At 53.0% G+C, this 25,952-nt stretch overlaps 1 protein-coding gene across 10 annotated transcripts in view; it reads left to right on the top strand.

The window, feature by feature from the left end:
• The first annotated feature begins 672 nt into the window (after positions 1-672).
• The window catches only part of MAST3 (microtubule associated serine/threonine kinase 3), a 39,960-nt gene continuing 14,680 nt past the window's right edge, over positions 673-25,952 (top strand). The window contains exons 1-12 of one of the 10 annotated variants that reach the window (XM_066269603.1): positions 673-745; positions 8,376-8,407; positions 19,655-19,743; positions 19,827-19,896; positions 20,612-20,690; positions 21,428-21,588; positions 21,738-21,813; positions 22,080-22,289; positions 22,379-22,480; positions 22,735-22,867; positions 24,971-25,032; positions 25,349-25,434. In XM_066269603.1, the coding sequence (XP_066125700.1) occupies positions 707-745; positions 8,376-8,407; positions 19,655-19,743; positions 19,827-19,896; positions 20,612-20,690; positions 21,428-21,588; positions 21,738-21,813; positions 22,080-22,289; positions 22,379-22,480; positions 22,735-22,867; positions 24,971-25,032; positions 25,349-25,434 (1,139 nt within the window). In that variant the 5' untranslated portion in view covers positions 673-706. Of the gene's footprint in view, positions 746-8,375; positions 8,408-10,487; positions 10,957-11,227; positions 11,318-16,922; positions 17,222-19,654; positions 19,744-19,823; positions 19,897-20,611; positions 20,691-21,427; positions 21,589-21,737; positions 21,814-22,079; positions 22,290-22,378; positions 22,481-22,734; positions 22,868-24,970; positions 25,033-25,348; positions 25,435-25,952 lie in introns of those variants that run through there. The other 9 variants (XM_066269595.1, XM_066269629.1, XM_066269569.1 and 6 more) reach the window with 9 other exon arrangements.

The raw sequence follows: 25,952 nt of genomic DNA, 5'->3' as shown, positions 1-25,952 counted from the left end.
AATACAACAACAACAAAAAAATTATATTGGGACTAGGGTGAGGTTTAGGGTGAGGTAAGTGAGGCAGGGTAGTTAGTGCAAGGGCAGAGTTTGATTCTGTCTTTATTTAAAATGTTGATGTTTAGTAAATTATGCATATTTGTATTTGTATTGATTTTTTTTTTTTTTGTATTTTTCTTAAGTTGGAAACGGGAGGCAGTCAGACAGACTCCCGCATGCGCCCGACCGGGATCCACCCGGCATGCCCACCAAGGGGCGTTGGTCTGTTGCAACCAGGGCCATTCTAGCGCCTGAGGCAGAGGCCACGGAGCCATCCTGTATTGATCTTTTAAAATATTGTGTTAAAATACTTATCTTGATTACTGACTTGGGGGGGGGGGGGCTTACGTTTAGCACAAAGGCGAATGCCTCCGCTCACCTCACCCTACCAGTCTTGTTGTATGTCTCGGCCTCAGTTCCTACATCTTTGAAATGAGGATGATAATGCCCCCTTCCTTCTAGGGAGGATTCACTGAAAAATGTTTATTTCTAGGCTTGGGTGGGGTGTGGCCTAGGAGGGCGGGGTCGGCTCGCCCAGTGGGGCGGGGCCCTCCAGGAGGCTCTGGGGGGCGGGGTCAGGCCGTGTCAGCTGACCGTCTTGGCCAATAGAGGGGTGTCAAAGGCTTAGGCGGAGCCCGAGCGAGCCTGCAGCGCGGACTAGCGGGCCATGGACGGGCCGAGCCTCCTGCGGCGCCGCGGGCTCCAGGTAAGGCTTCTTGCGCGGGCGGGCACGCAGCCTAATAAACCTGACTGAGGACGGGGGCGGGACATCGGCGGGCCAGAGGAAACTGAGGTAGAGGGCGAGGCGCGCCCCTATCTCTGTCTTGCCCAATACGCCTCTTACTTCAAGTGCTCACCTAGTGGGAAAGGGATATGTCTCCTTTGACATATGGGGAAACTGACGCTGCAAGCGCTAGCCTGAGAGAAAAAAGCTGAGAGATTCGCCTTTCCTACCAGCTGCTCCAATAATAATATGAGCAATAGCAACCCTTGAGCGCTCACCCGATGTTCATCGTTGCATTAACCCCATTAGACTGATACACTGTTATTAATTAATGGGTATTAAAACTTGCCTCCTCACCCCTGCCTCTCAGTTCATCCCTAATGCAAGCCAGGGAGATTGGGGCTGTCCAGGTGCCCGTTTGTGAGATGAGGAAACTGAGTCTGAGACTGTCACTAAGCCAAGGTAGCCGAACAGGTTTTCTTTTTTTAAAATTGATTTCAGAGAGAGAGGAAGGAGGAAGAGAGAGAGAGAGACAGACAGACAGACAGGAACATCAATTTGTATGTTCCCTGACCAGGGATGAACTGGTAACCGCTGCTTCAGGACGAAGCTAACCAACCGAGCTATCCAGCCAGCAGCAGGGATTTAACCTGGAGTTTTAGCCAGCTCTATCAGACACAAGCCACTGCTAATTGGCTATGCGCGCGGTGGGCGACATGAGGCACTTTAGCTTCCGCGGGCCTCAGTTTCTCCAAGCGCCATAAGGGCCCCCCTTTTTTTGGAGACTGGCCGGTGTTCTGGAGGCTGCCCGGAGGCTTGAGGTTTATGTTTGAATCCACGCAGTGGCCCTGTGACTCGGGCGGCAACTCTTTGACCTCTCTGGGAATTAAGAGGATCTAGCCTTGTTTCCTCCGGGGCTTAGACCACACCCTTCCGAAGCCAGCAGGTTGCAGGTGAGGAACCTGGAATTTGTCATTGACTCAGCAAACATTTATTGAATGCTTGCCGTGTGCCTGGCTCTGCAGAGGCAGCGGGATGTTCCCTACCCTCTGCTACCCGCCTCCTCCCGGATGTCCCAGCCCCGTTGGAAAGATGAGGGCCAGAGCAGCAATGACCCTGCGGAGTGGTCAGCTGCAAGGGGGGACACTCAGGCACATCAGGAAAGGGCGACTGACCAAGCGTAGCTGGTGGCCTTGGGACAGAAGAGGCAGCAGCGGGTGGCTGGCAGGGTATTTAGGGAAATGAAAGAGGCTGAGGACAGCTAGAACTAGAAAGGAGGAGGGTGCGGGGCACTGAAGCTGGTGAAGGAGGGAGAAGGCGAGCCTTGAACTGAACACAGGCTGCTGTGGGACTGCGAACTCGGCAGAAGGTGGTGGAGAGCCGTGTGTGTGTGTGTGTGTGTGTGTGTGTGTGTTGGAGGGATTCAGGGAGAGCGCTGGCAGAGCTGCAGGGAAGAGACCCCCGAGGGCATGGTGACAGTGGGGGCGGAAGAAGAAGAGCCCAGAGGCAGGAGTGGGGAGTGGGGGGCAGTGAGGTGTTGTGAAGTGTGAAGGGACAGGCCCCGCCTGAAGTCCCAGTTAGACTCAGCCCGCCTGCGGCCTCTTAAAATAGGGAAACCGCCTTCGCTTTTGGGTAGGCGAGTGGGGGCGCTGCTAACGTCAGGAAGTGGGAGCCTGTTCCATGGGGAGGAAGCGTCCATTCACTGATGATTCCCATGTTACAAAAGTAGAAACTGAGGCTCAGAGAAATGTAGCCACTATCCAGGTGTCATGATGAGTAGCTGAAAGAATCTGATTTAAATATAGGCATGTCTTGCCTAACTGGTGATGGCGCAGTGGATAGAACGTCCGCCTGGAACACTGAGGTCCCTGGCTCAAAAACCCGAGGTCCTCTGCTTGAGCAAGGGGTCACTGGCTCCGCTGGAGGCCCCGCCCCTCAAGGCACGTATGAGAAGCAATCAATGAACAACTAAAAAGTGCTGCAACTACGAGTTGATGCTTCTCACCTCTCTCCCTTCCTGTCTCTCTCTCATTTGCTTAAAAAAATAATAATAAATAAATACAGGCATGTCTTGCTTTCCCTCCAAACCAACCCCACACTGGCCCATGGGCCACCAGTTTGCAGGCCACCAATTTGTGTTGGCTGTGGGTCAGGGGAAGAGGTAGAGACAGGTCCTTCTTGGTTTAGGTTAAGTTCAGACTTCTGTATAGCACTTTAAGAGCCAGTTAACATGAGCTGTTATTACTACTATGACTATTACTATTTTTTCATCATCAGCCACTTGGAAAAAAAACAGAATTTAAAGCACCAGATCCCCAAACGGTGTCCAGAGGCAAAGAAAAAGGCTAGAGCCTGTGGCTGGATTTTGTTACTGTTGGGAAGGCTCCCTGGAAGGTGCATCCTGCTTCCTTATGGCCCAGTTCCACTTATTCTCCTCCTCCAGGAAGCCCTTGTGTTTGCGCGATGTGGTCCCTGCTGACATCTCTCCCACTTGGCTTCAGCTAAGAACTTCCTGTGAGGCTTGGTGCCCACCTTGCTGAGTCACACTTCCACCCTACTGTTTCCCACTGGCCTGCTGGCCCAGCCTGACACACCTTTCAGCCCCTTTTCTCTCTCTGGATCCCCTCTAGTGCTGCCAGTATGGGGGTGTCTATGCCCTGCTCTTTCTCCTCCTCCTCCTTCTTTAGGGTGGAACTGAGGCTTCTGGAGGGGAAGCAGCATGGCCAAGCCCAGCCAAGCACAGAATAAGATACTGTAACTATTATTATTTTTATTTTTTTGTGACAGACAGACAGAGAGAGGGACAGATAGGGACAGACAGGCAGGAAGGGAGAGAGATGAAAAGCATCAATTCTTTATTGTGGCACCTTAGTTGTTCCTTGATGACTTTTTCATATGTGTCTTGACGGGAGTGAGGGGGCTACAGCAGAGCTAGTGACCCCTTGCTCAAGCCAGCAACCTTGGGCTTCAAGCTGGTGACCTTTGGGCTCAAGCCAGTGACCTCGCAGTCAAGCTGGTGAGTTCGAGCTCAAGCCGTTGATCTCAGGGTTTCAAACCTGGGTTCTCTGCATCCTAGGCCAATGCTCTATCCACTGCACCACCGCCTGGTCAGGCTGTAACTGTTATCTTTTTAATTTTTTATTTTATATATATATATATATATCTAGAGAGAGAGAGAGAGAGAGAGAAACATTGATTTGTTCTACTTATTCATTCATTGGTTGATTCTTGTATGTGCCTTGCCTGGGGATCAACCCACAACCTTGGCATATCAGGATGACACTCTAACCAACTAAGCTACCCAGCCAGGGCTATAAATATTATCTTTAAAGGGCAGTTCCAGCCTGACCAGGTGGTGGCGCAGTGGATAGAACATCAGACTGGGATGCGGAAGGACCCAGGTTCGAGACCCCGAGGTCACCAGCTTGAGCATGGGCTCATCTGGCTTGAGCAAAAAGCTCACCAGCTTGGATCCAAGGTTGCTGGCTCGAGCAAGGGGTTACTAGGTCTGCTGAAGGCCCGCGGTCAAGGTACATATGAGAAAGCAATCAATGAACAACTAAGGTGTCCCAACGAAAAACTGATGATTGATGCTTCTCATCTCTCTCTGTTCCTGTCTGTCCTTGTCTATCCCTCTCTCTGACTCTCTCTCTGTCCCTGTAAAAAAAAAAAAAACCCCAAAAAACAACAACAAAAAAGGGCAGTTCCAGAGGGTCACGGTTCTCTCCTACTCTGCTCTAGATGGAAGCCCTTCCACTCTGTGGGAAACAGCCCATAAAGAGGGGCCTGGGGGCTGAACAGATGATGCAGGGAGCCATAGTTTGAGGGCAATACTGGGAGAGTTCCACCAGCCTTTGTGGAACTGGAGTCGCCTCTCTGCCATTTCACATCTTTTTGTATTTTGGAAGCAAATTAATATTGATGGTTAAATTGATGGTTATTATTAACCTCACAAAAGTATTGTCTTGGCTCTGATTTATAGAAGCCACCCTGCTCCTTGATTCCTCTCAGAACCCAAGAAACTAGGCCGTTTTCCAAAGAAGGAAACTAAGGCACAGAGGGGTGAAATGTTTGGCAGGAGTCACACAGCCCTGATGATGGTGGGGGATAACCAGACTGGAAACCCATGGCTGTCCAGAACTTTAGGAGGAAATGGCTGGGATGGGAAAGGGTGCAGCCAGTATCCCTGGTTCAGATCCCAGTTCCTCCCTGTTTCTCAGGTTAGTAGGAGTTGGTGGGTGGGGAGAGCTGGCATAAGATCCCATTATAATTTGAAGGGGCAGAAGGAGACCCTGATGGTAGTGGTGGTAGTTCATCTGTTTGTGACCTGTTGCCCTGAATGGTAGTGAGTTCTCTGTCTCCAGAGGTATTTAAGCAGAAGGAGACCTCAGGGTGCCAGGTCAGACTTCTTTGACCTTGAACAGCTGGGGTTTTCTGAGCTCAAAGTACCTGAGCAACACAACACCTCTAGGTACCCTCCTCTGCTCCTGCCAGAGACCCTGCCAACTTCTCCAGCATGGTTGTCCTGTGTTGGGCAGCTTCCGGCCCCCTCCAATTGGTGCGGGGGTGGGTGGGGGTGGGGCGGTGACATCACTGATTGCCACAGTGAATGCCCAGCTCTGAATGTGGGCAGCCCTGAGCCCACTTAGGTAAAAATAGTCCTGTGTCCTGGACGCAGCCGCCCTGGTGAGTGTATGAGAGAGAGAGAGAGAGAGAGAGAGAGAGAGAGTGTGTGTGTGTGTGTGGGAGGGGTGGATCCAGAGACCTGGATTCTCCATCTTTTCTCTACCAAGAGGCATGGGCTGCTGGCGTCCCTCCAATCCTCAGTATACCGGCCTGTGAAAAAACGGACCCTGCTCCTAATGGGCAGTAGGTGGCTCGGTGAATGTAAAATTTGCCAGGTATTCTGATAGTCTGTGGAGGCCCTTGATGAGTGTAACAACAATAAAAATAATAATGGCTGAGCCTGACCTGTGGTGGCTAAAGCGTCGACCTGGAAATGCTGAGGTCGTCGGTTCGAAACCCTGGGCTTGCCTGGTCAAGGCACATATGGGAGTTGATGCTTCCAGCTCCTCCCCCCTTCTCCCTCTCTGTCTCTCTCTCTCCTCTCTAAAAATGAATAAATAAATAAAATAATAATGGCTGAGTTACCAGGATTCTCCTGATGTTATCTCCAAATTGCTACTGAGAGATTTTTTTTTGTATTTTTCTGAAGTTGGAAACGGGGAGGCAGTCAGACAGACTCCTGCATGCGCCCGATTGGGATCCACTGGCATGCTCACCAGGGAGGCAATGCTCTGCCCATCTGGGGCGTCGCTCTGTTGCAACCAGAGCCATTCTAGCACCTGAGGCAGAAGCCATAGAGCCATCCTAAGCACCCGGGCCAACTTTGCTCCAATGGAGCCTTGGCTGCGGGAGGGGAAGAGAGAGACAGAGAGGAAGGAGAGGGGGAGGGGTAGAGAAGCAGATGGGCGCTTCTCCTGTGTGCCCTGGTCGGGAATCGAACCCGGGACTCCTGCACACCAGGCCGACGCTGTACTACTGAGCCAACCGGCCAGGGCCCGAGATTTTTTTTTTTTACAGAAACAGATAGAGAGTCAGAGAAACGGATAGATAGGGACAGACAGATAGGAACGGAGAGAGATGAGAAGCATCAATCATCAGTTTTTCGTTGCGACACCTTAGTTGTCCATTGATTGCTTTCTCATATGTACCTTGACTGCGGGCCTTCAGCAAACCGAGTAACCCCTTGCTTAAGCCAGCGACCTTGGGTCCAAGCTGGTGAGCTTTTTGCTCAAGCCAGATGAGCCTGCGCTCAACCTGGTGACCTCGGGGTCTCGAACCTGGGTCCTCTGCATCCCAGTTCAATGCTTTATCCACTGCGCCACCGCCTAGTCAGGCTGCTGAGAGATCTTAACCACAGGGAGTACAAGTCACTTAGTCAAGTAGAAAAGAGATAGTAGATCTGGACCCAGATCTGAGTGTCCCCAGATTCTAAACCTGTGCTCCACAGCCTTTTTAGCCTTTACAAACCCTCTTGCATGCGCCTCATTTGATGGTTGACTCTGGGTTCACAGTAATGAGGGTACCCAGGTTTGGGCAGGTCAGCTTGCTGAGCTCTAAAAGGATCTTCAATAGGAAGTTATTGATTGGTCAGTGCCTCACTCCCCACCTGTGCCCAGGACCCAAACCAGAAGGTGCATGAGAAATGGCTTTCAGATCTGAAAGTGTTCAGTGGGAGGTTGATTCAGAGACCTCTCTTTCCTCTCAACAGATTATTTGTATTTAACTACTATTGACATATTTCTTTAAAAATATAACTAATTTGTTATTTTATTTTTGTATTATTTATTTATTTATTTATTTTTTACAGAGACAGAGAGTGAGTCAGAGAGAGGGATAGACAAGGACAGACAGGAATGGAGAGATGAGAAACATCAATCATTATTTTTGTTTTGTTTTGTTTTGTTTTAATTTTTTTTATTTTTTCATTTTTCCAAAGCTGGAAACGGGGAGGCAGTCAGACAGACTCCCGCATGTGCCTGACCGGGATCCACCAGGCATGCCCACCAGGGGGCGATGCTCTGCCCCTCTGGGGCGTCGCTCTGTTGCATACAGAGCCATTCCAGCGCCTGAGGCAGAGGCCACAGAGCCATCCTCAGCACCTGGGCCATCTTTGCTCCAATGGAACCTCGGCTGCGGGAGGGGAAGAGAGAGACAGAGAGGAAGGAGAGGGGGAGGGGTGGAGAAGCAGATGGGCACTTCTACTGTGTGCCCTGGCCGGGAATCGAACCCAGGACTCCTGCACACCAGGCCGATGCTCTACCACTGAGCCAACCAGCCAGGGCAATCATTAGTTTTTCATTGTGCATTGCAACACCTTAGTTGTTCATTGATTACTTTCTCATATGTGCCTTGACCGTGGGCCTTCAGCAGATCAAGTAACCCCTTGCTGGAGCCAGTGACCTTGGGTCCAAGCTGGTGAGCTTTTGCTCAAACCAGATGAGCCCACGCTCAAGCTGGCGACCTCGGGGTCTCGAACTTGGGTCCTTGGCATCCCAGTCCAACACTATCCACTGCACCACCGCCTGGTCAGGCTTTGTATTATTTATTGATTGATTTTAGAGAGATGGGGGGAGGGAAGCATTCATTTGTTTTTCCACTTAGTTGTGCATTCATTGGTTGCTTCCTGTATGTGCCCTGACTGGGTATCAAACCCACAACCTTAGCATTGGGGACAACGTTCCAACTGACTGAGCTAACCAGCCAGGGCCTAATTTGTTATTTTAAATAATGAAGTTATTTTTAATGCTGGGCAAGGAGGTAGATTGAGAATCCTGGAGGGCTTCCAGGAGGAAGAGATGCTTGAGCTGAGACCCAAAGGATGACCTGCAATTAAATAACACCAGAAAGGAGAGTGGTCCTGGCAGAGGACATAGCTGGTGCAAAGATTCTGAGGTGGAGATGAGCCCAGTATGTGGGACAAGCAGAAAAAAGGAATTGGGTGGAGTAGCGTGTGCATGGGGCCAACTTGGGGATGGGATGAGTGGAGGGCCAGGAATGAGAAGGGCTTGTCTCCCTGGAAATCATCCCTGTTTTCATCTTCTTTCAGAAGGAGCTGAGCCTGCCTCGCCGTGGAAGGAGGTGAGTTCACCTGGGGCAGGTGGGATGGGTGGAGGCCCTGTGGTTCTTCTGAGCAAAGATATTTCAGTAGTAGCCTCCAAACAGTGAATTTATTTAATAATTACAACAAAGTTTCTCACCTTGATCCTATCCCTGGTGTTGGCAAGTGTTTCACAAGTGCCTTGCATGGCCTCACAGCAGGCTGGGAGGCTCAGGCTAGTTTGCAAATGAGGAAACAGAGATGCAAAAGGGTTGCATCATTGCATCACTGGTTCAAGAGCACCCAGCTCAGAAATAGGCAAATTTCTCTAGTATCCAGAGTCTAGACTAGAATTTCAACCTAATATCCTGGAAGCAGCTCGCATGCCTCCTATGGTGGGGAACGCACTTTCTTTCAGGGAACATGGGTGGAAAATTGTATCTTTCAGGGTCACATAGTGTTTCTGTAGGTTGGGATTTTTGGATCTCCAAAGAAGATTTTGTTCAGTGCCTTCACTGGTTAACAGATGAGGAAACCAAAACCCTGGAGGGGGTGGGGTTTATCTTGTGCTGATGGTCTGGAGGTGAATGAGTGCAAACAAATTTCTTAGCCCTCAGTGCAATCATTCGGCAATTTTTTTTTTCTTTTTGGATCACCTACTGTGTGCCAGGCCCTGTTCCAGGCACAGGGACACAGAGACTAGTCATTGCTGGACCCTGTGCATGGAGCTTGTACTCTTGGGGAGAGTGATGGTAAAGTGATGTTATAAAGTGGAGAAATGAAACAGACAGAGGGGTTGGGGTGTGGCTTTAGCCCTGAAGATGAGGCCTCTTGGAGGAAGTGACATTTGAGATAAATCTGGAACCAGGGGGAAGACCCCAAGTGAAATGTCTAAGGTGAAGAGCATTTCATGCCTGACTGGGCTGTAGAGCAGTGGATAGAGCATTGGATTGAGATGCAGAGGACTCAGGTTCTAAATCCCGAGGTTGCCGGCTTGAGTGCAGGCTCACTGGCTTGAGCTCGGGGTTGCCAGCTTGAGCACAGGCTCACCAGCTTGAGCATGGGTTACTTGCTTGAGTGTAGGGTCATAGACATGACCCCATGGTTGCTAGCTTGAGCCCAAAGGTCGCTGGCTTGAAGCCAAAGGTCGCTGGCTTGAACCTAAGGTCACTGGCTTGAGCAAGGGGTCACTCACTCTGCTGGAGTCCCCCAGTCAAGGCACATGTGAGAAAGCAATCAATGAACAACTAAGGTGCCACAACAAAGAATTGATGCTTCTCATCTCTCACCCTTCCTGCCTGTCTATCCCTATCTGTCCCTCTCTCTGTCTCTGTGTGTCACACACACACACACACACACACACACACACACACACACACAGAACATGTCAGGCAGAGGGGACAGCTTGGACAAAGGTACTGAGGTGCATACTAGCTTGACATTGGAAGAACAGCTTGGAGACAGGAGTAGCTGGAGTGAGTAAGCATAGGGGAGATGGGGGAAGAGAAGAAAAGGGAGTTGATGAGAGTTTGAAATCTGATAGTGGGGATGGGGATAGTGGCCCCCAGCCCTGACCTTCTCTCCTTGGACTGGGGTATATTGCAGCTGGTGGGGCTGATCCCAGTAGAGGTTGGGGCTTGGACATTGCCCAGATAGCAGCCTTTGCCCAGGCTGGGGGTGGGGTGGTGGACAGTTAATCAATCCAAACCACAGAGGGCAAAGTACCGAGCCACATAGCAGGACCAGGAGAAAGACTCCCTAAGGGCTGTCTAGTCTCTGCTACCTGCAGTGTGCCGGGACTAGGTCCACCTGAGGATTCAGGACACCTACTGGACGACCCCATCCTTCAGGGTCTTGGCTAGGCATGAGGGATGGTGGGGTTCAGGTCGCCCCAGGTGGTGGTGTAGGGACGGCTTTGCGGAGGACGGGCGGGTGAGACCAAAGTCTGGTCAGAGCGAGGGGCCTGACATTCTGGGTTGAGGGACTCACGGAGCACAGGCCTGGAGGCGTGGCCGGGGCCTCGGCTGTGCGCATAGAGATAGAGATCCTTCGCTAGGAGTCGCAAACGCCAGGGTTGGAAGATACCGGCGGGGCCTGCTCAGATCCTGGGTCCCAAAGACACCCCCCCCCCCAGAGGCGGGGCAAGATCCGAGCCCGGGAGAGGCGGAGCCAGGCAATGGAGCTATGATGCGGGCAGGGGAGGCAGTGACATCCCTTCCTTTCCTTCCGTGCCGTGCCGTCCGCGGTCCTGGGATCTGGCAGCCCCAGTGTCCCTACCTACGAGGGAATGACACTGCGCCTCCAGCCAGCACCCCAACGCTCCTGCCGCCTGGGTAGGCCTGCGCGCAGGTGCAGAGTTCCGAGCCCCGCCCCGAGGCGGAGAGAACGCGCCCCCTGCGGCCCAGCCCCCACGCTGCGTCCTCCTGGTGTGCTGTCCCCACATCCGCATCTGTCAGTCCTTGTCGGATCACGCCACGAGCAGGGCTTAGGGGCCACAAAGGGGCGTCGGTACCCGGCCGTGTACACGCGGCCACAGCCTCGCCATGAAGTCCCGCAGGGACAAGCTGCACATCCCGGCGCTGACCCTTGAGTGAGTGGCTGGGGAAGAGGGAATTGAGGGGAGGAGGGACAGGCTGACAACCACCCTTCCCCAGTCGTCCAGAGCGGCACCGCTGCTTCCAGGGAGCTTTCCTGGGTCATCGGTCTGGTCCCGCCCTCCAGGCCTGCAGGAGACCCAGAATCCCAGGACTTGAGCCCCTTCTCCCTTCTCCTGGAAAACCGCAGCCCTGGTTCAGCCTTTGGATTCAGCCACATGCAGGGGCTGCTGCCAGGTTCACCGTCCCTGGCCTCTTTCTTTGCAGTCTATCTCCGAGTAGCCAGAGCCCATCCTTGCTGAGTCCCAGCAGTCCCTGCAGCCCTTGCAGCCCCTCGCTGGGCCTGCACCCCTGGAGGTAAGTGACAGTGATCAGGGCGGGGCTCAGATATGCCCTAGTACCCCAAAGCCTTGGAAACTGCCCAGACCCAGCTTCCTTCCCAAGGTACTGTGGGCTGCTGACCTCACTTCTTTGGGCCTCAGTTTACCACCTCAAAAAATGGCACTGTAATCCATACTAGGGTCCCGATAGGGAAATTCCACTTTCGGCCATTGCCAGCAAGTCCCCTGTCAGGTGGCCAGGGTGAAGCCAAAACTTGAACTGTTGCCCAAGGCCTTGAGACAGGTGCTGAGTTCCCAGCCTGTTCAGGACCCTCCCTGCTGAATCACCCCAAGGCTGTGACCTCAGCGATCTTTCCCACACCCAGCTTTCCAGAAAGCCCTCCCTCTGAATGCACACACACACAAACACACACACACCCAAGGCTGAGAGTCCACCGTTGGAGCTCCATGCACTGAGCTTAACCAGATAAAGAGATGTAGGCAGAAAAGAACCAGCTTGACTAAGCATCAGCCTTCTGTCACCTCCACAACCCTGGGAGGGAGGCACCCTCCCTGACCCCATTTCCCAGTTGTGGAAATTGAGACTCAAAGAGGAGACACCAGTTCTCCTGGTTCAGTATATCTGGAAGGCAAGTGGCAGGGCCACCTTCACCGCCAGAGTCTGTTGAGCCACCCTCTGTGACTGGTGGGGCTCAGCGTCTTGCTCCTGCATAGGAAAGAGTACCAGGTTATCATGGGCTCCTTGCACAGCTCAAGCACAAGTTCAGGGAGGGGACAGATGTGTGGGTCAGTGGTATAGAATTTGATGGCTCATTAGTCCTTTACACCTTAGTGTGAATGAACTGCTCAGGCTCTTCCTACAGGCCTTTATTGGGGAAAAGAGAAAATAATTTGGAACCCGTACTGGGTACTGGCTAATAGGCAGATACCTTCATTCAGTTAACAAACACTTATTAGGCACCTACTGTGTGCCAGGTGCTACGAATATAGCTGTGAACAAGATGAACATAGTCCCTCACTCGCGAGGCTCTCAGAAAATAGGCAGTGAACAAGTGAATGGACAAACAAGATACATTCGCACAGGGATACTCTCAGGGGAGGTTATATTTGAGCTACGATGTGGGCAGAACTAAGAGAGAGGCGCCAGGCAGAGGGAATTACATGTGCAAAGGTCCCAGGGCACAACTGAGATATATACAGTTTGTCCGTAAAGTCATGGCGCACTTTTGACTGGTCACAGGAAAGCAACAAAAGACGATAGAAATGTGAAATCTGCACCAAATAAAAGGAAAACTCTCCCAGTTTCATACCTATTCAGTGCAGTTCGATGTGGGCTTACGCACAGATTTTTTAGGGCTCCTTAGGTAGCTATCCCGTATAGCCTCTACTGACTTGTCACTGACTGATGGCCTACCAGAACGGGGTTTCTCTACCAAACTGCCGGTTTCCTTCAACTGCTTATCCCACCGAGTAATGTTATTCCTATGTGGTGGCACTTCATTATAAACGCGTCGATATTCACGTTGCACTTTGGTCATGGATTCGAATTTAGTGAGCCACAGAACACACTGAACTTGCCTCTGTACCGTCCACATCTCAACTGGCATGGCCATGGGCTGCTGCTGTGTTATGTCATCATCTACGCATGTGCACATGCTGCCACATCATCCTACAGAAACTGGGAGGGTTTCCCTTTTATTTAGTGCAGATTTCACATTTCTATCGTCTTTTGTTGCTTTCCTGTGACCGGTCAAAAGTGCACCATGACTTAACGGACACACTGTATTTTTAAGCCTTTGTAGCTGCCTTAAGGGGAAGAAAAGTCTGCGGGGACAGAGGACATGAATGAAGATGTCAGAGGCAGGGAGGTGGCCAGGGCAACATCTGGGTAGATGGTGGGCATGGACCTACCTGGGAGTCCAGTGGGAGGCAGGGACTGCTGTAGCCCCCATTTAGCAAAAGAGGAAACTCAGGACCTCAGTGGCACAAGAACTCAAATTATGTTATTCAAGGGCACCTGGGAGTGTCAGGCCAGAATTGGCTCTGAGTCCTTGGCCTCAACCACAGAGGAGCCCAGGGACCTGTTGAGAGCCCCTGAACCAGTTTTACCAGGAGGATGTGGAGGTAGAGTTGGGGGATTTAGCTGAGCTCGCTGGGCTGCCTCATTCTCCAACAGGGGGCAGCAGAGCCTCATCACCTTGGGCTAGGCAAGGAAGTGGGTCCTTGCCTCCCATAAGGCAAACACCCTGGGAATAAACCCACATTTGTCCCCTCAGCCTTCAAGGCCCGGTGGGTCTGGCCCCTTTGACCCACTTGCCTCCTCCCCGTTCATCTTCTCTTCATTCACCTTGCCCTAGCCTAGCAGCTTCCTGGACTGTCAGAATGTGAGCTAGTGCAGCTTGTCCTTTCTGCCCAAAGCTTTATTTTCTCCATTTCCTTCTTTCTTAGTTTTTTCAAGTCTCTATCAAGTCCACAGATAAGGAAACCTTCCTTGAACACTCTCTACTTAAGGGTGCCCAAGCTGTGGTTACATTCATTACGCTCATTTATTTCTTTCATCCAGACCCCATCGTGAGTGTGATTTCCATGTTTTGTTGTGTGATTATTGGGTAATTTCTCTCACCCAGACATCTAGGAGCAACCTTGAGGGCCAGACTGAATTTGTCCTAGTCATCCAATACCTTCGGGGTAAACCAGGTGCTCAGGTGATACTTGTGGTATGGACAAAAGGGAAGCATCTGGGAGGGAACTGCCTGTGGTGGTGGTGGGAAGAGGAGTTGAAAAAGGTCCTGAGTTGAGCCCTCACAGACAAGGGGGTGACAGAGGCTAGTCCAGGCAGGAACAGCATTGTCAGAGGAGTGTTCCCTTTGGGGCCATGAATGTTAAGGATGGAAAGAATTTGGATTTTCTACGCAGGGTACTGGGAGCCACACAGGGTATAAGGCTGGGAGGGATGTGGACAGCTCATGGCAGGTGGGAAGGGCTGGGGTGGTCAGACCAATGAGAGTTTGAAGGAATCTGTACACCCACCTGGAGCTTATCCATTTATACAATCTTTAGTATAAGTGGAGAGGCAAAGCCCTAGTCATAGACAGGGTTAGGATCTGAGCCCTAGGAGGCGGATCCACCCAGGAGTGTAGTTTTGCTGTAACAGCAATGAGAAACTGTAGGGGGTGAGCAGAGGAGAGATGTGACTTGGTGGGCGTTATTGGGCTGATGCCAAAGGTCAGTGGCTCAGGCAGTCTTCCACAGGAGGCCTTTGCCATGCCCACAGGCTCTCTGGATTGTCAGCTGCAGCAATCCTCCCTCCCCATCTTGTTCTGCAGAGGAATAAACTGAGGCCAGATGGACATGAGAGAAGCAGTTACTGGGGACACCAGTGCACTGGGTGTGATGGGGGCACATAAGCAGTGTAGGGTGTAGCCACAGCTGGGGATGAGGGGCAGCTCCTTTCCTAACTCTGTGCAGAAGTGCCCCTAGCACAAGTTGGAGGAGCTGGTGAGCACAGCATGTCAACATATGGTAATACAAGACCGTGGCTTCATTCCCACTTGGGTCCTCAGACCTGAGGAAGCTTGAGTGCCCCCTACACAGGCAGCTGGAAACCTGAGAGCCATAGGTGATCCCTCCCATCCTCATCACCAAATCTGGCCCCTAAGCAAGGCCTGTCCCTTGGCCTCAAAAGAAATTCAGAATTCAACTACTTGTCCCCACAGCTCCACCCTGGTCCAGGCCTCAGTGTCCCCCTTCCAGACCCTGTCACAGCCCCCCACTAGCCTCCTGCCACTTCCACTCTTGACCATGACAGCTCCTGTTCCCAATGGCAGATATGGACAAGTCTACAAACACAGTCCAGATCATACCACTCCCTTGTTCACATGTCCTCCAGGGCTCCTTGTGGCTCACACAGTAAACTGTACTTTCCCTGCATCCTGCAATGCCTGTATGGTCAGCTCTGCTGGCATCTTCCTGCTTCAGGAGGACTTTTGCATGAGCTCTGCCCCCTGAATGGGACACTCTTTCTCCATGGCTGGCACCTCTTCCTTCTCAATGTCTCAGCTGGCTACAGTGTCACCTCCTCAGGGCCTGTATGGTCAGCCCTGCTGGCATCTTCCTGCTTCAGGAGGACCTTTGCATGAGCTCTGCCCACTGAATGGGGCACTCTTTCTCCATGGCTGGCACCTCTTCCTTCTCAATGTCTCAGCTGGCTACAGTGTCACCTCCTCAGGAAGGCCTCCCAGCTAGTCATCTTTTGCTAATGTTACACCTGTCCTTTGCCCTTCACCTCAATGATTGAAATTAACTTGTTCATTTGTTTCCCTTACTTTCTGCCTCCCCCACCAGACTGGGGGCCCCTAAGGACAGGGATTATTTGCGGCTTTGTTCTCACTGGGCCCATCCCCAGGATTCAGCACAGGGGCAGGCACAAAGTGGGTACGTAATCAATGTTGAGTGAATTAATAACCAGATATGAGTGTTTCAGCCCTTGTCTGGTGAACCTGAAAAGCATTCTTGGGGAGACAACTGTCCAGACACTGTGTGGGCCACATGAGGGTGACACTGGACATAAGAAGACAAGGGTGGGGAGCCTGAAAGACTTGAGAAGCAAAATCAGTGGCCAGAGGCATTGGCCAGTTAGGGCTACACGCTAAGCAGCAGCACCCTCCCTATACTTGAGTCGCCCTTTCTCAGATATGGGGTCTGGGCTCCAGTATCAGTCCTGGGCCAATTAACAAAGTGTTGTGTGGCCTGTGAAGGGGCCACCATCAAAATGATGCTGTCCCTGACTTCCTGGGGCTGTCATGAGAGGAGGAAGCATTAATTTACTGCCTGCTGTATAAGACATTTCTCCTTCCATTATGAACACGAGGTATGACATAACCAACCTGATACCAGTTACTTTCTGTGCCTCAGATTCTTTTGCATTTTCACGAGGGATAATATGTGCAGATGGGGGAACAGAGGCTGGAAGTTAGTTAGCCTGATGCTACATTTACATATAATTCATGTAATCCTCTTGTCAGCCCTGTTTTCCTCCCATTTTACAGTTGTAAAAACTGAGACTTGCAAAGTTAAATCAAGTGTCATATTCCTGACTGTAGCCAGGCTGATGGCCTTTTCTGTTAGAGCATGTCAGCTGCCCTGACTCAGTTTACTAAACACGCCCACTGCGCCAGTTTAGTACTGGGAGATGCTGGAACCCCAAGGAGTCCTAGCCTGGGGAAGAGAAAGCCAGACAGACAACAGGAGAAGGCTTCCTGGAGGAGGGGACACTGGATTTTGCCAGGCCGGAAGGGTATTCCAAGGAGTGGAGCTCACGTGGGCGTGGTAGCATGAACCCGGCCAGGCCGCTAGATGGGCGTTAAGTGTTGCCTTTAGCAGAAGGGGTCAGCGCCGCTGGAGAGGGGAAGGGGTGCCGTGATGACATTACATTTTAAGGAAAGGAGCCAAGTTCCAAGTCCCAACCGCCGGGTGCCGGGTGCCGCCAACACCTCCCCCCGCCCTCGTCCTGGTAACCGCAGGACCTTCCATTCGCGGCCCAGGCAACGCCCCGCCCTCTGCCCGCAGACCTCGCTACACTCCGCCCACTCAGCAGCACGCGAGGCTGCCGGCACCGCTTCCGCCCCGCGCACCCCGCCTCCGATAGGCTCTGCTGGGCGGGGTCCTCCGGCACGCGCTTCCTCCTCGTCACCCCACTCCAGCCCCACAGTGCCCCCACCTTCACTCCCTTTGCTACCGGGCTCCTGGATCCGATCCCACCGCAGAGGTTTGCCTTGGGCCGCCGTCCGGGCACTTCCTGGGCCGCGGGCGGCACAAAGGGAAAGAGCAGCATGTCCGACCCCAGCTACTGGACGGCGGTGGCGGCCCCCGGCCACAGGAGTCGCCTAGCCAAGGGCGCACTGTTGCAGCGCTCCAAGAGGTAGGGGGCACGGCGCGGGTAAAAGCAAGGCTGCTGGCGTTCGAATAGACACTAGTTGCCAGGAGTGTGCCTCCGCGGCGTAGCGAAGGCCACTGTACGCGTTGGTAGCGGGACGGAGGAGAACGCTTTGGGATCCAGGTATCCGGTGGGGTCCCACATACGCTCCTTGCATTCTTACTCGCACTAAAGTGTCTGTCGGGGTCACAGCTGGGGTGGTGATGAGACAGCAGAGAGTTGAAACAGAGGCAGGATTTGAATCCAGGGCCCTAGGCCCCGGCTGAGTTGGGGAGGTGCTTCTTGGAAAAACTGACGCTGATTTGTATCTGTGGCCCCAGCTAGAAATGTTGGTTCACAAACGTATTTACTGCCTGAGCCTGGCGTGTATGTGGGGTGGCAGGAGCGCAAATTGTTGGTTTTAACTGAAGCAAAGCCTGTCCTCTCTTGGAGTCCCAGTTTCCAGTTCTGAAAAGCAGAGACTTAAGCGAGAGCTATGGGCTCTACCGGACCTGAATTCAAATGCCAGTTCAGCCACTGCTAAGCTGTGTGATCTCCGGCAGTTCCTTTACCTCTGGGTGCTTCGGGTCTCATTGGTGCTGAGATGGGGCATTCCCAAAGGGGCGCATTGGCAGAGGCTGCACAGTGAAACCTCGAATGCCAAGTCCAAGGCCTTAGGCTCTTCTCCCAGACCCTGGGGAGCCACAGAGGGCTTATGGGCACCTCAAGGACTCTACATAGGAAACTGGCCTCACGCTCCTGTTTTCTGCCATATTCTCATTCTCTGTTGAACCACATGGGTGGTGATTGAACTGCTAGGCTACTTCTCAGGGTCCTGGGCCTCCTCTAGGGAGGACTAAGCAAATAGTCGGCACTCAGTAGATGTTCAGAAAGTGAAGAAATGGTGCCCACTTTCCCTTTGGCACCTCTAGTTACACTGTTTTCAAGAGGGCCCTGCCTGAGAACAAGAGATAGGATAGGCCACCAAGTGTTTTTCCCAAATGCTGTTGGAAGTGACAGATGATAGGATTGGAGGTGGGGATAAGGAACTAGGTGAAGGGCAGGGAGAGGATATGGGTCTAGGGTTGTGTTGGGGGGCAGGGCAGGAAGCTTTGCAGAAACCTGTGGGTTTCACTCTTCCTTCTGTACCTCAAGACTAGAGGACAATCCCTGTGGCTGTTGACATCTGTGACCTCAGTTTTCCGGGCTGGGAAATGGGTGCATCTGATCTCTTCCACCTCCTGGCTTGTTGGGATTGACAAAAAATTACTTAATTCCCTGGGGAGGCCTGGCCTGGCCTGCACTCTGATCATGTGTCAGGCCCCATAGGCCTTGTCAAGAGAAAGATGACAGTACATGTATCTGCCATAATTTACCCAGTGCAGACCCAAAGCTGAGCCCTGTATATTGGTTTTATCAAATCTTCCCAGCATCTGGCAAGGTATACAGATGGAGAAACAGGCTCGGGGGATCAGCTATGGGCAATCTGTATCCAAACACTGCCCTCCTCCACACCCTGCCTGCCTTGTTGCCTGGGTTGTTGGCTGACCACGCTTCCCCACATGTTGGCCTGCACTGTGCCTTCTGTGCTCTTCCTGGCCCTGTAAAGCTGGAGGGTTTGTCTCCCTCCCTGTGCAGTGATGTGGCTGAGCTGCGTTGGCGGCTGGGGTATGTGGGCTGATGCACTGGCAGAACAAGCAGAGCTGTTGCTGGGTAACTACTCTGGGGGAGTAAGGGGGTGGGGTGGGACAATGTCACTCCCGACTTTCCTCTGCCGGGGTGCCTGCTGGGGCCAGAGCCCAGGTTGCCAGAAGGAGCTGGGATGGACGGAAGGAAGGAAATGTGTGGGTAACAGTTTGACAGAACATGAGACAGGGTCCAACTATGCAAGATCTGACTTTAGGGTTTTTAAGGGCAGACTGGCATTTTGGGGGAATCAGGAACGTTGCCAAGAGATTAGGGCAGTGGCCCAGGGAAAGGGTGTGTGGAATGGGGCGGGGGCCTGCCTTAAGCTACCTGCAGGCTCCATGGTCCTCACCACACTCTGTCTTATTTTCCAGAGCTCCTGGCAGTGGCCATAGCTTGGGAAAGGCATGAGGGTGGGAGAGTGAACACTGAAGCCAGAGAGGCAGGCCAGGGACTCCTGACCATGTACAGTGACAACCAGGAGGCCAGAAGTGCTTCATGCCACCACTTATAATATCAGTAATAGCAGATTTAGTAATAGTGGTATTTGTCAAAATCCTGCTGGGCCTTGAAGTCTGGGCTAAGTAAGAGCCATGGGGGAGTCCAGCTAGGGATGGAGTGGGAATGGTCGTGCCGAGCTTCTTATTCTGCTCCAAAGCAGTTTGAATGTGTGCACCAGCCTGGGGATGTGGTCTCCTCTTGAGCCCAGAGACCTGGACCAACGCCTAACCTTATTCCCACCTACCCCTACAGTTGCCGCAGTGGGAACCGTAAGAGCCTCGTGGTAGGAACACCCTCACCAACCCTTTCCCGGCCCCTGTCACCACTGTCAGTTCTAACCGGTGAGCACGGGAGCAAGCAGGTGGGTGCTGTGTCCTGTTTCTACCCCTGATGACTCAGTTTCTCCTGGCCTCCTGCTCAGCAGGCAACAGCCCCCTGGATAGTCCCCGGAACTTCTCGGCTGCGTCAGCTGCCAGCTTCCCCTTTGCCCGGAGGTGAGTGGTCCCTTGTTTGGGAAATGGTATCCTCATGACTGGTGAGGGAACAGGCAGAGTGTGTGTGCCTGTGGACCTGCCTCCTCACTGGCCTTTTCCCCTCCCCTGGCCCCTGCCCTGCGGTGGTCCCTCCCTCTAGTTTCTGCCCCTGCCTCGGCCTTCCGCAGCCACATTTCTTGCTCAGACAGGTAATTTTAACAAGCCCTGGGGGAGGGGGAGAGAGGAGACAGCACAGGTCTAAGAACTATTAATGAAGGTAATTCATTCACTTAATAAGAGCTGATGGAGGACCTGTGTGTGCAGGCATTTAAATGTCACTTATTCATTCGACACTTATTGAGTACCTGCTGAGGGCCTTGAGGAATGGAGGGCTGGACTTTAGCCCTTGGAGAGTGCCCTGTCTGGTGGAGGTGGCCATGATGTGCCCCAGGAGGTACGGCTCAGAAAGGTGGCAGCTTCTTTTTTTTTTTTTTAAGGTGGCACCTTTGATTGGGGGGTGGTACTGGCAGTTGGAATCAGGGACAAATTCCGGTGTCTGAAGGATGAGGAAGAAACGCAGTGGACTTGCCCACCCTGAATCACTCACCGTTCTTGGCCTTAGAGAGTCCTTCCTCCAATGGCGCCAGAATCTGGCAGCCACAGTGTTCGCCCTTGGTCCCCACAAACACAGGGGTCATGACTTCCTTCCATTTCTTCTTCTGGTTCTCCTCTCCAGGGCTGATGGCAGAAGATGGTCTCTTGCATCCCTCCCTTCTTCTGGCTATGGAACCAACACACCCAGCTCCACTGTCTCGGTACCTGCAGTCCCACCTTGTTGGCAGACAGGCGGGTTTGAGGTTGGAGAGGGATAGCTCTTTGGTTTGTTTGTTTTTTTTACAGAGTCAGAGAGAGAGGGACAGATAGGGACAGACAGGGACAGTCAGGAATGGAGAGAGATGAGAAGCATCAATCTTCAGTTTTTCACTGCAACACCTTAGTTATTCATTGATTGCTTTCTCATATGTGCCTTGACCATGGGCCTTCAGCAGACTGAGTAACCCCTTGCTTGAGCCAGCGACCTTGGGTCCAAGCTGGTGAGCTTTGCTCGAACCTTGGTCCTCTGCATCCCAATCCAACGCTCTATCCACTGTGCCACCGCCTGGTCAGGCTCTCTTTGGTTTTTTCAAGGGGTCAGATAGTTGTGCAGTCAGCAGGCTCCAGACTGTCTCTGCTGCATTGTGGGCAATGTGGAGGTTGCCAAGGAGGCCCAGCCTTAGCCACAGAAGCCCTCAGTCTGGGATCTACCAATATCCCTAGCCTGTGGGGTCAGGACCTGGCCAGAGGGGATCTTGAGGCTGCCAAGGGAACAGGCAGAGTGGGTTTTCCTGGAGGAGAGGGCATCAGAACTGGGTTATTGAGAGGTTTATAGGAGCCAGGCAGGAGAGTATTACTGTCTGATGACTAGCTGGTAGCCTGGGCCTTGAGGGCTAGTGCTGGGGTCCGGGCTGTGGCACTGACTATCAGCCTTCGCTCTGATACATCCTCCTGCCAGTCAAGCTCATCCTCCCGGGAGCGTCTCCACCAGCTTCCTTTCCAACCAACGCCAGACGAACTGCGTTTCCTGTCCAAGCATTTCCGCAGCTCAGAGAGTGTGGCTGACGAGGAGGCTGGCCACCGCTCACCCTGTCTTCGACCCCGTTCCCGCAGCCTCAGGTGGGTCTTGACCTCTAGCCCCTGCCCTGGCTCCTCCCTGGGCTGGCTTTTGGACCACAGCATGGCTCCCCTTCCCCTCTGGCTCAGCCCCCTTCCCCTAGGCTGGGCCTCAGGTCCTATGGCACAAGCTAATCATCACCCCCCTTCAGCCCTGGACGCACGACAGGACCCTTTGACAGCGAGGCCGTCATGATGAATCGTGTGTACCGGGAGAGGTTCCCGAAGGTGGGCAGTGCCGTGGGGCTGGGCCGGCCCCAGCACCCTCCACATTGCTTTCTCTCTTTGTGACAGACAGGCACTCTGTCTTCTTGGCTGTGTCCCCACATCTGTCCATTTTTATTTTTCCCTCTTGGTCTCTAATGTCCCCCCAGTCCTCTGACCCCATTGGCTTCATGGTCACATTTCTTTCCCTGCTGTGTCTCCCGCCCCCATCTGTGCATGTTGCTCCTCTGTTCTGTCCAATGACCAGGTCACCCATTTCCCCCGCCCAGGCCACGGCCCAGATGGAGGGTCATCTGCAGGAGTTCCTCACAGCCTTCGCGCCTGGTGCCCAGCTGGCACTAGCCGATGGTGTTCTGGGCTTCATCCACCACCAGATCGTCGAGCTGGCCCGCGACTGCCTGGGCAAGTCTGAAGAGGCACTCATCACCTCCCGCTACTTCCTGGAGATGCAGGAGAAGCTAGAGAGGCTGCTGCAGGATGTGTGTGGGGAGGTTGGGTCTGGGAGTCCCTGGGTTGGGCAGGGTGGGGACAAGGGCCTACGAGTAATGTCACACCCACCTGCCTCCAGGCTCACGAGCGCTCAGACAGTGAGGAGGTCGGCTTCATTGTTCAGCTGGTTCGGAAGCTGCTGATCATCATCTCAAGGCCAGCAAGGCTCCTAGAGTGTCTTGTGAGTCTCCTTCCATGGCCAGATGAGGGGCCTAATAGAGCTGAGACCACATCCCCAAGATACAAGACACAGTTCCCATTACATAGGGCTGAGGGAGGCTGCCAGACTGGGACTGCCTCCTGTAGGATGAGACAGGAACTAAGATCCCAGGGACAACTTGGAACCACTGGTCAGAGTGCTCTGGATGGGCACAGCATTTGCAAAGGCCTGGAAACAAGAAGCCCTCAACTGACTAATCCTTTTTAACCCCTCAGGAGTTTGACCCTGAGGAGTTTTACCATCTGCTGGAGGCTGCAGAGGGCCAGGCTCGAGAAGGCCAGGGCATCAAGACCGACCTGCCACAGTACATCATTGGGCAGCTGGGCCTGGCTAAGGACCCCCTTGAGGGTAAGCTAGGGTGGGGCCGGGTAAAGAGAGGAGACTGAGAGGCTGAGGCAGAGTCATTGGTACTTGTCTTTCTGTTTCCTGACCTTGATCACCCATGGGACCCACAGTGGGGAAAGTGCCTGAGATTCCAAGGTCAGGTGGCTGCACGGCACATTGGGCCCCCTAACCTGCCAAAGCCTTGGGGCCTCAGTGTCCTCAAATGCCAAGTTGAAGTGGGCCAGAGCACCATGGGATCACCACTGGCAATGACGTTTATATCATCCTACAAATCCACATAGCCTGTTCCCAGTTTTACCTAACTGTGGCCCCAGGGGTAGCCTCAAAGTCAGAAGGGGCCACCCGCAGGCAAGAACTCCCCCGAGCAGCTGGGATAGGGAGCCAAAATGTGGCAAGAGGGGAGCGTGGCACTTGGACTGGCTTGGTCCAAGGGTGGTCAGGGTAAGCTCTGGAAAGAGGTGATGTTTAAACTGAGAATGGAGAGATAACCAGGTGCAGATCTGAGGGAGAAAAAGGGGGGTGCCAGGCAAGAGAACTACAAAAGCCTTGAGGTGGGATTATGTCTGGCATATTGGAGGAGCAGAAGAGGGGTACAGCTGAGGAACGAAAGAAATAGGGGTTCGGGGGCAAGCAAGGGGATTGGAAGGGCCGGGCTATAATGGACAGTATATCTGCCTAGCTTCATTGCTGTGTTAACTTTGGGATCAGGCTGCTATTGTCCCCATTTGAAGCTGGAGAAACGAAGGCTCCAGGCAGATGAAGTTGAGCAGGGGATCAGACACAGGTATGCCTGAGGCCAGACCACTGGTGGACTGGCCCTGTGGCCAAAGCTGTCCTCCTGTCTGTCTAGGAAAGATAACATAGGTGGCGATGGGGGTGTGCCTGGTGTCATAGGGAGCAGGAAGTAGTAAGGCAGGTGGAGGCTGAGGCTGTGGGGCAGATCACCCACCCAATACCTGGAGGGGCCCACTGAGAATAGAAGGAGTTATATTTGAACTTAGGCCTTCCTCACCCCAAGACTGCACTGCCCCATCCCAGCCTAGCTCTGAGACTATGAGACATTCTTCATTGCCACTGTCACAGCTCAGAATTCACAGACCACTCACTCCAATCAACCTGCCAAGTCCTGGAGTTGGACTGTAAAGGGGCTTCCCATGGGCCACATTCTGAACTAGAAGGTTGTTAGAAGCCAGTGTTAAAACTGGGGATCGGCCCTGGCCGGTTGGCTCAGTGGTAGAGCGTCGGCCTGGCGTGCAGGAGTCCCGGGTTCGATTCCCAGCGAGGGCACACAGGAGAGGCGCCCGTCTGCTTCTCCACCCCTCCCCCTCTCCTTCCTCTCTGTCTCTCTCTTCTCCTCCCGCAGCCAGGGCTCCATTGGAGCAAAGTTGGCCTGGGCGCTGAGGATGGCTCTGTGGCCTCTGCCTTAGGTGCTAGAATGGCTCTGGTTGCAGCAGAGCAACGCCCCAGATGGCCAGAGCATCGCCCCCTGGTGGGCATGCCGGGTGGATCCCGGTTGGGTGCATGCGGGAGTCTGTCTGACTATCCCCCCGTTTCTAGCTTCGGAAAAATACCAACCCCCCCCCAAAAAACAAATCCCCCCCCAAAAAAACAAAACTGGGATCACTAGCACAAGGTTTGGAGCCAAGGTTTAATGAAGGCAGAGTAGTCAGAGCCTGGGCTGCCTGTTAGCCCTTCTTATTTTTTCATTGACTTGAGAGAGAGGAAGGAAAAAAGAGGGGAAGGGAGAGAAAGAACCATCGACTCATTGTTTCATTTAGTTGTTCCATTTAGTTGTGTACTCACTGATTGCTTCTCTATTGCCCTGTCTGAGGGTTGAAAGTGCACCAGGTGAATGCTTTATCCACTGAGCACCTGGCCAGGATCCTTGCTAGCCTTTCTAGATGGTTCCTTAGTTGTTTAGTCCAACCTCGTGGGTTTGGCTGAGACTTGGACACTGTAGGGTCTCATTAGAGGTATTACAGGAGCTGGTCAGGGGAGGCTTCATGTCCCCGGCCCCAGATGGGCCCTGGAAGCCTCAGGAAATCTTTGAGTGATAGAGAAGCAAGGTGTGGAGGCCCCATTGAAGGTTCTTCTTTTGTCTTTCAGAGATGGTGCCTTTGAGTCACCTCAATGACAGAGGACAGCCCCTAGCGCCTGAGTCCCTAGAGGTAAGGCACAGAGATTTGAGGCCCCACACCTGTCTTCTTCTTCTCAGGGCAAACCAGGGAGTTATGGGGGGGGGGGGCTAGTTTACAGAAGTCTTCCATGACAGGTGCTTAATAAATGCCTGTGACTATGAGGGGAAGGTCAGGGGAGTTTTTTTGGGAGGAGGGCACGGCTTGAGCAAAAGCTCAGAAACCCAGACACTGAGTTGGAGAAGTTTGGATGGGAGAAAAAGTAGTATCAGGCACCAGGACTTGGGGGCTGGAGGAGCCCAGCCCACTCCTCAGGGCATCAGGACCCTGAGTCTTTCTTGCCCCTCAGAGCCCTGCCCTGGTTGGCCCGTCACGGAGGAAGCCATGTGAAAGTGACTTTGAAACCATCAAGCTCATTAGCAATGGGGCCTATGGGTGAGTTTTTGGGTCCTCCACAGACCCATTTCTCAGATGCCCACTGTGACAGCTGAGTTCTGCAGAGGGACGTGGAGATAGAACACAACCAAGCACGGCCTGGGCCTGGCTGGTCCATTATCCAGGTGCAGGGGATTCTAATCAGGAAAAAAGATGACCCCCTGGTGGCAGTAGCATGCAGTGAGCATAATGGGCAACTTTGACAGATGTGCAGAGGGTGGGAGTGGGGAGTCCCTTACAGCGTGAGACCATCAGAGCAAGATGGAAGAGGGGGCCAGGAGCATGGTGGGGAGTCTCTGGGTCAGAGAGCCTCAAAGGGCAGGAACAGCATGTGTGGGTTCCTTGTAGTCCCAGGGTTTACCTGGTTGGGAGCAGTAGGGTGTAGTTTCACCAGGAATGTAAAGCTAGCAGGTGCTAAATAGCTAATAAGTTACTTACTTGGACTATATTTAAATCAGTTTGAGTTTGGTACAAATTTTTGAGTTAATGGGTCTCAGCCTGCTCTGAATAAATAAACA

Source organism: Saccopteryx bilineata, chromosome 1, assembly GCF_036850765.1.
Source record: "Saccopteryx bilineata isolate mSacBil1 chromosome 1, mSacBil1_pri_phased_curated, whole genome shotgun sequence".
NCBI classification, from domain to species: Eukaryota; Metazoa; Chordata; class Mammalia; order Chiroptera; family Emballonuridae; genus Saccopteryx; species Saccopteryx bilineata.
The sequence above is the reverse complement of the archived record's forward strand: the minus strand, read 5'-3'. Positions and strand labels throughout refer to the sequence as shown.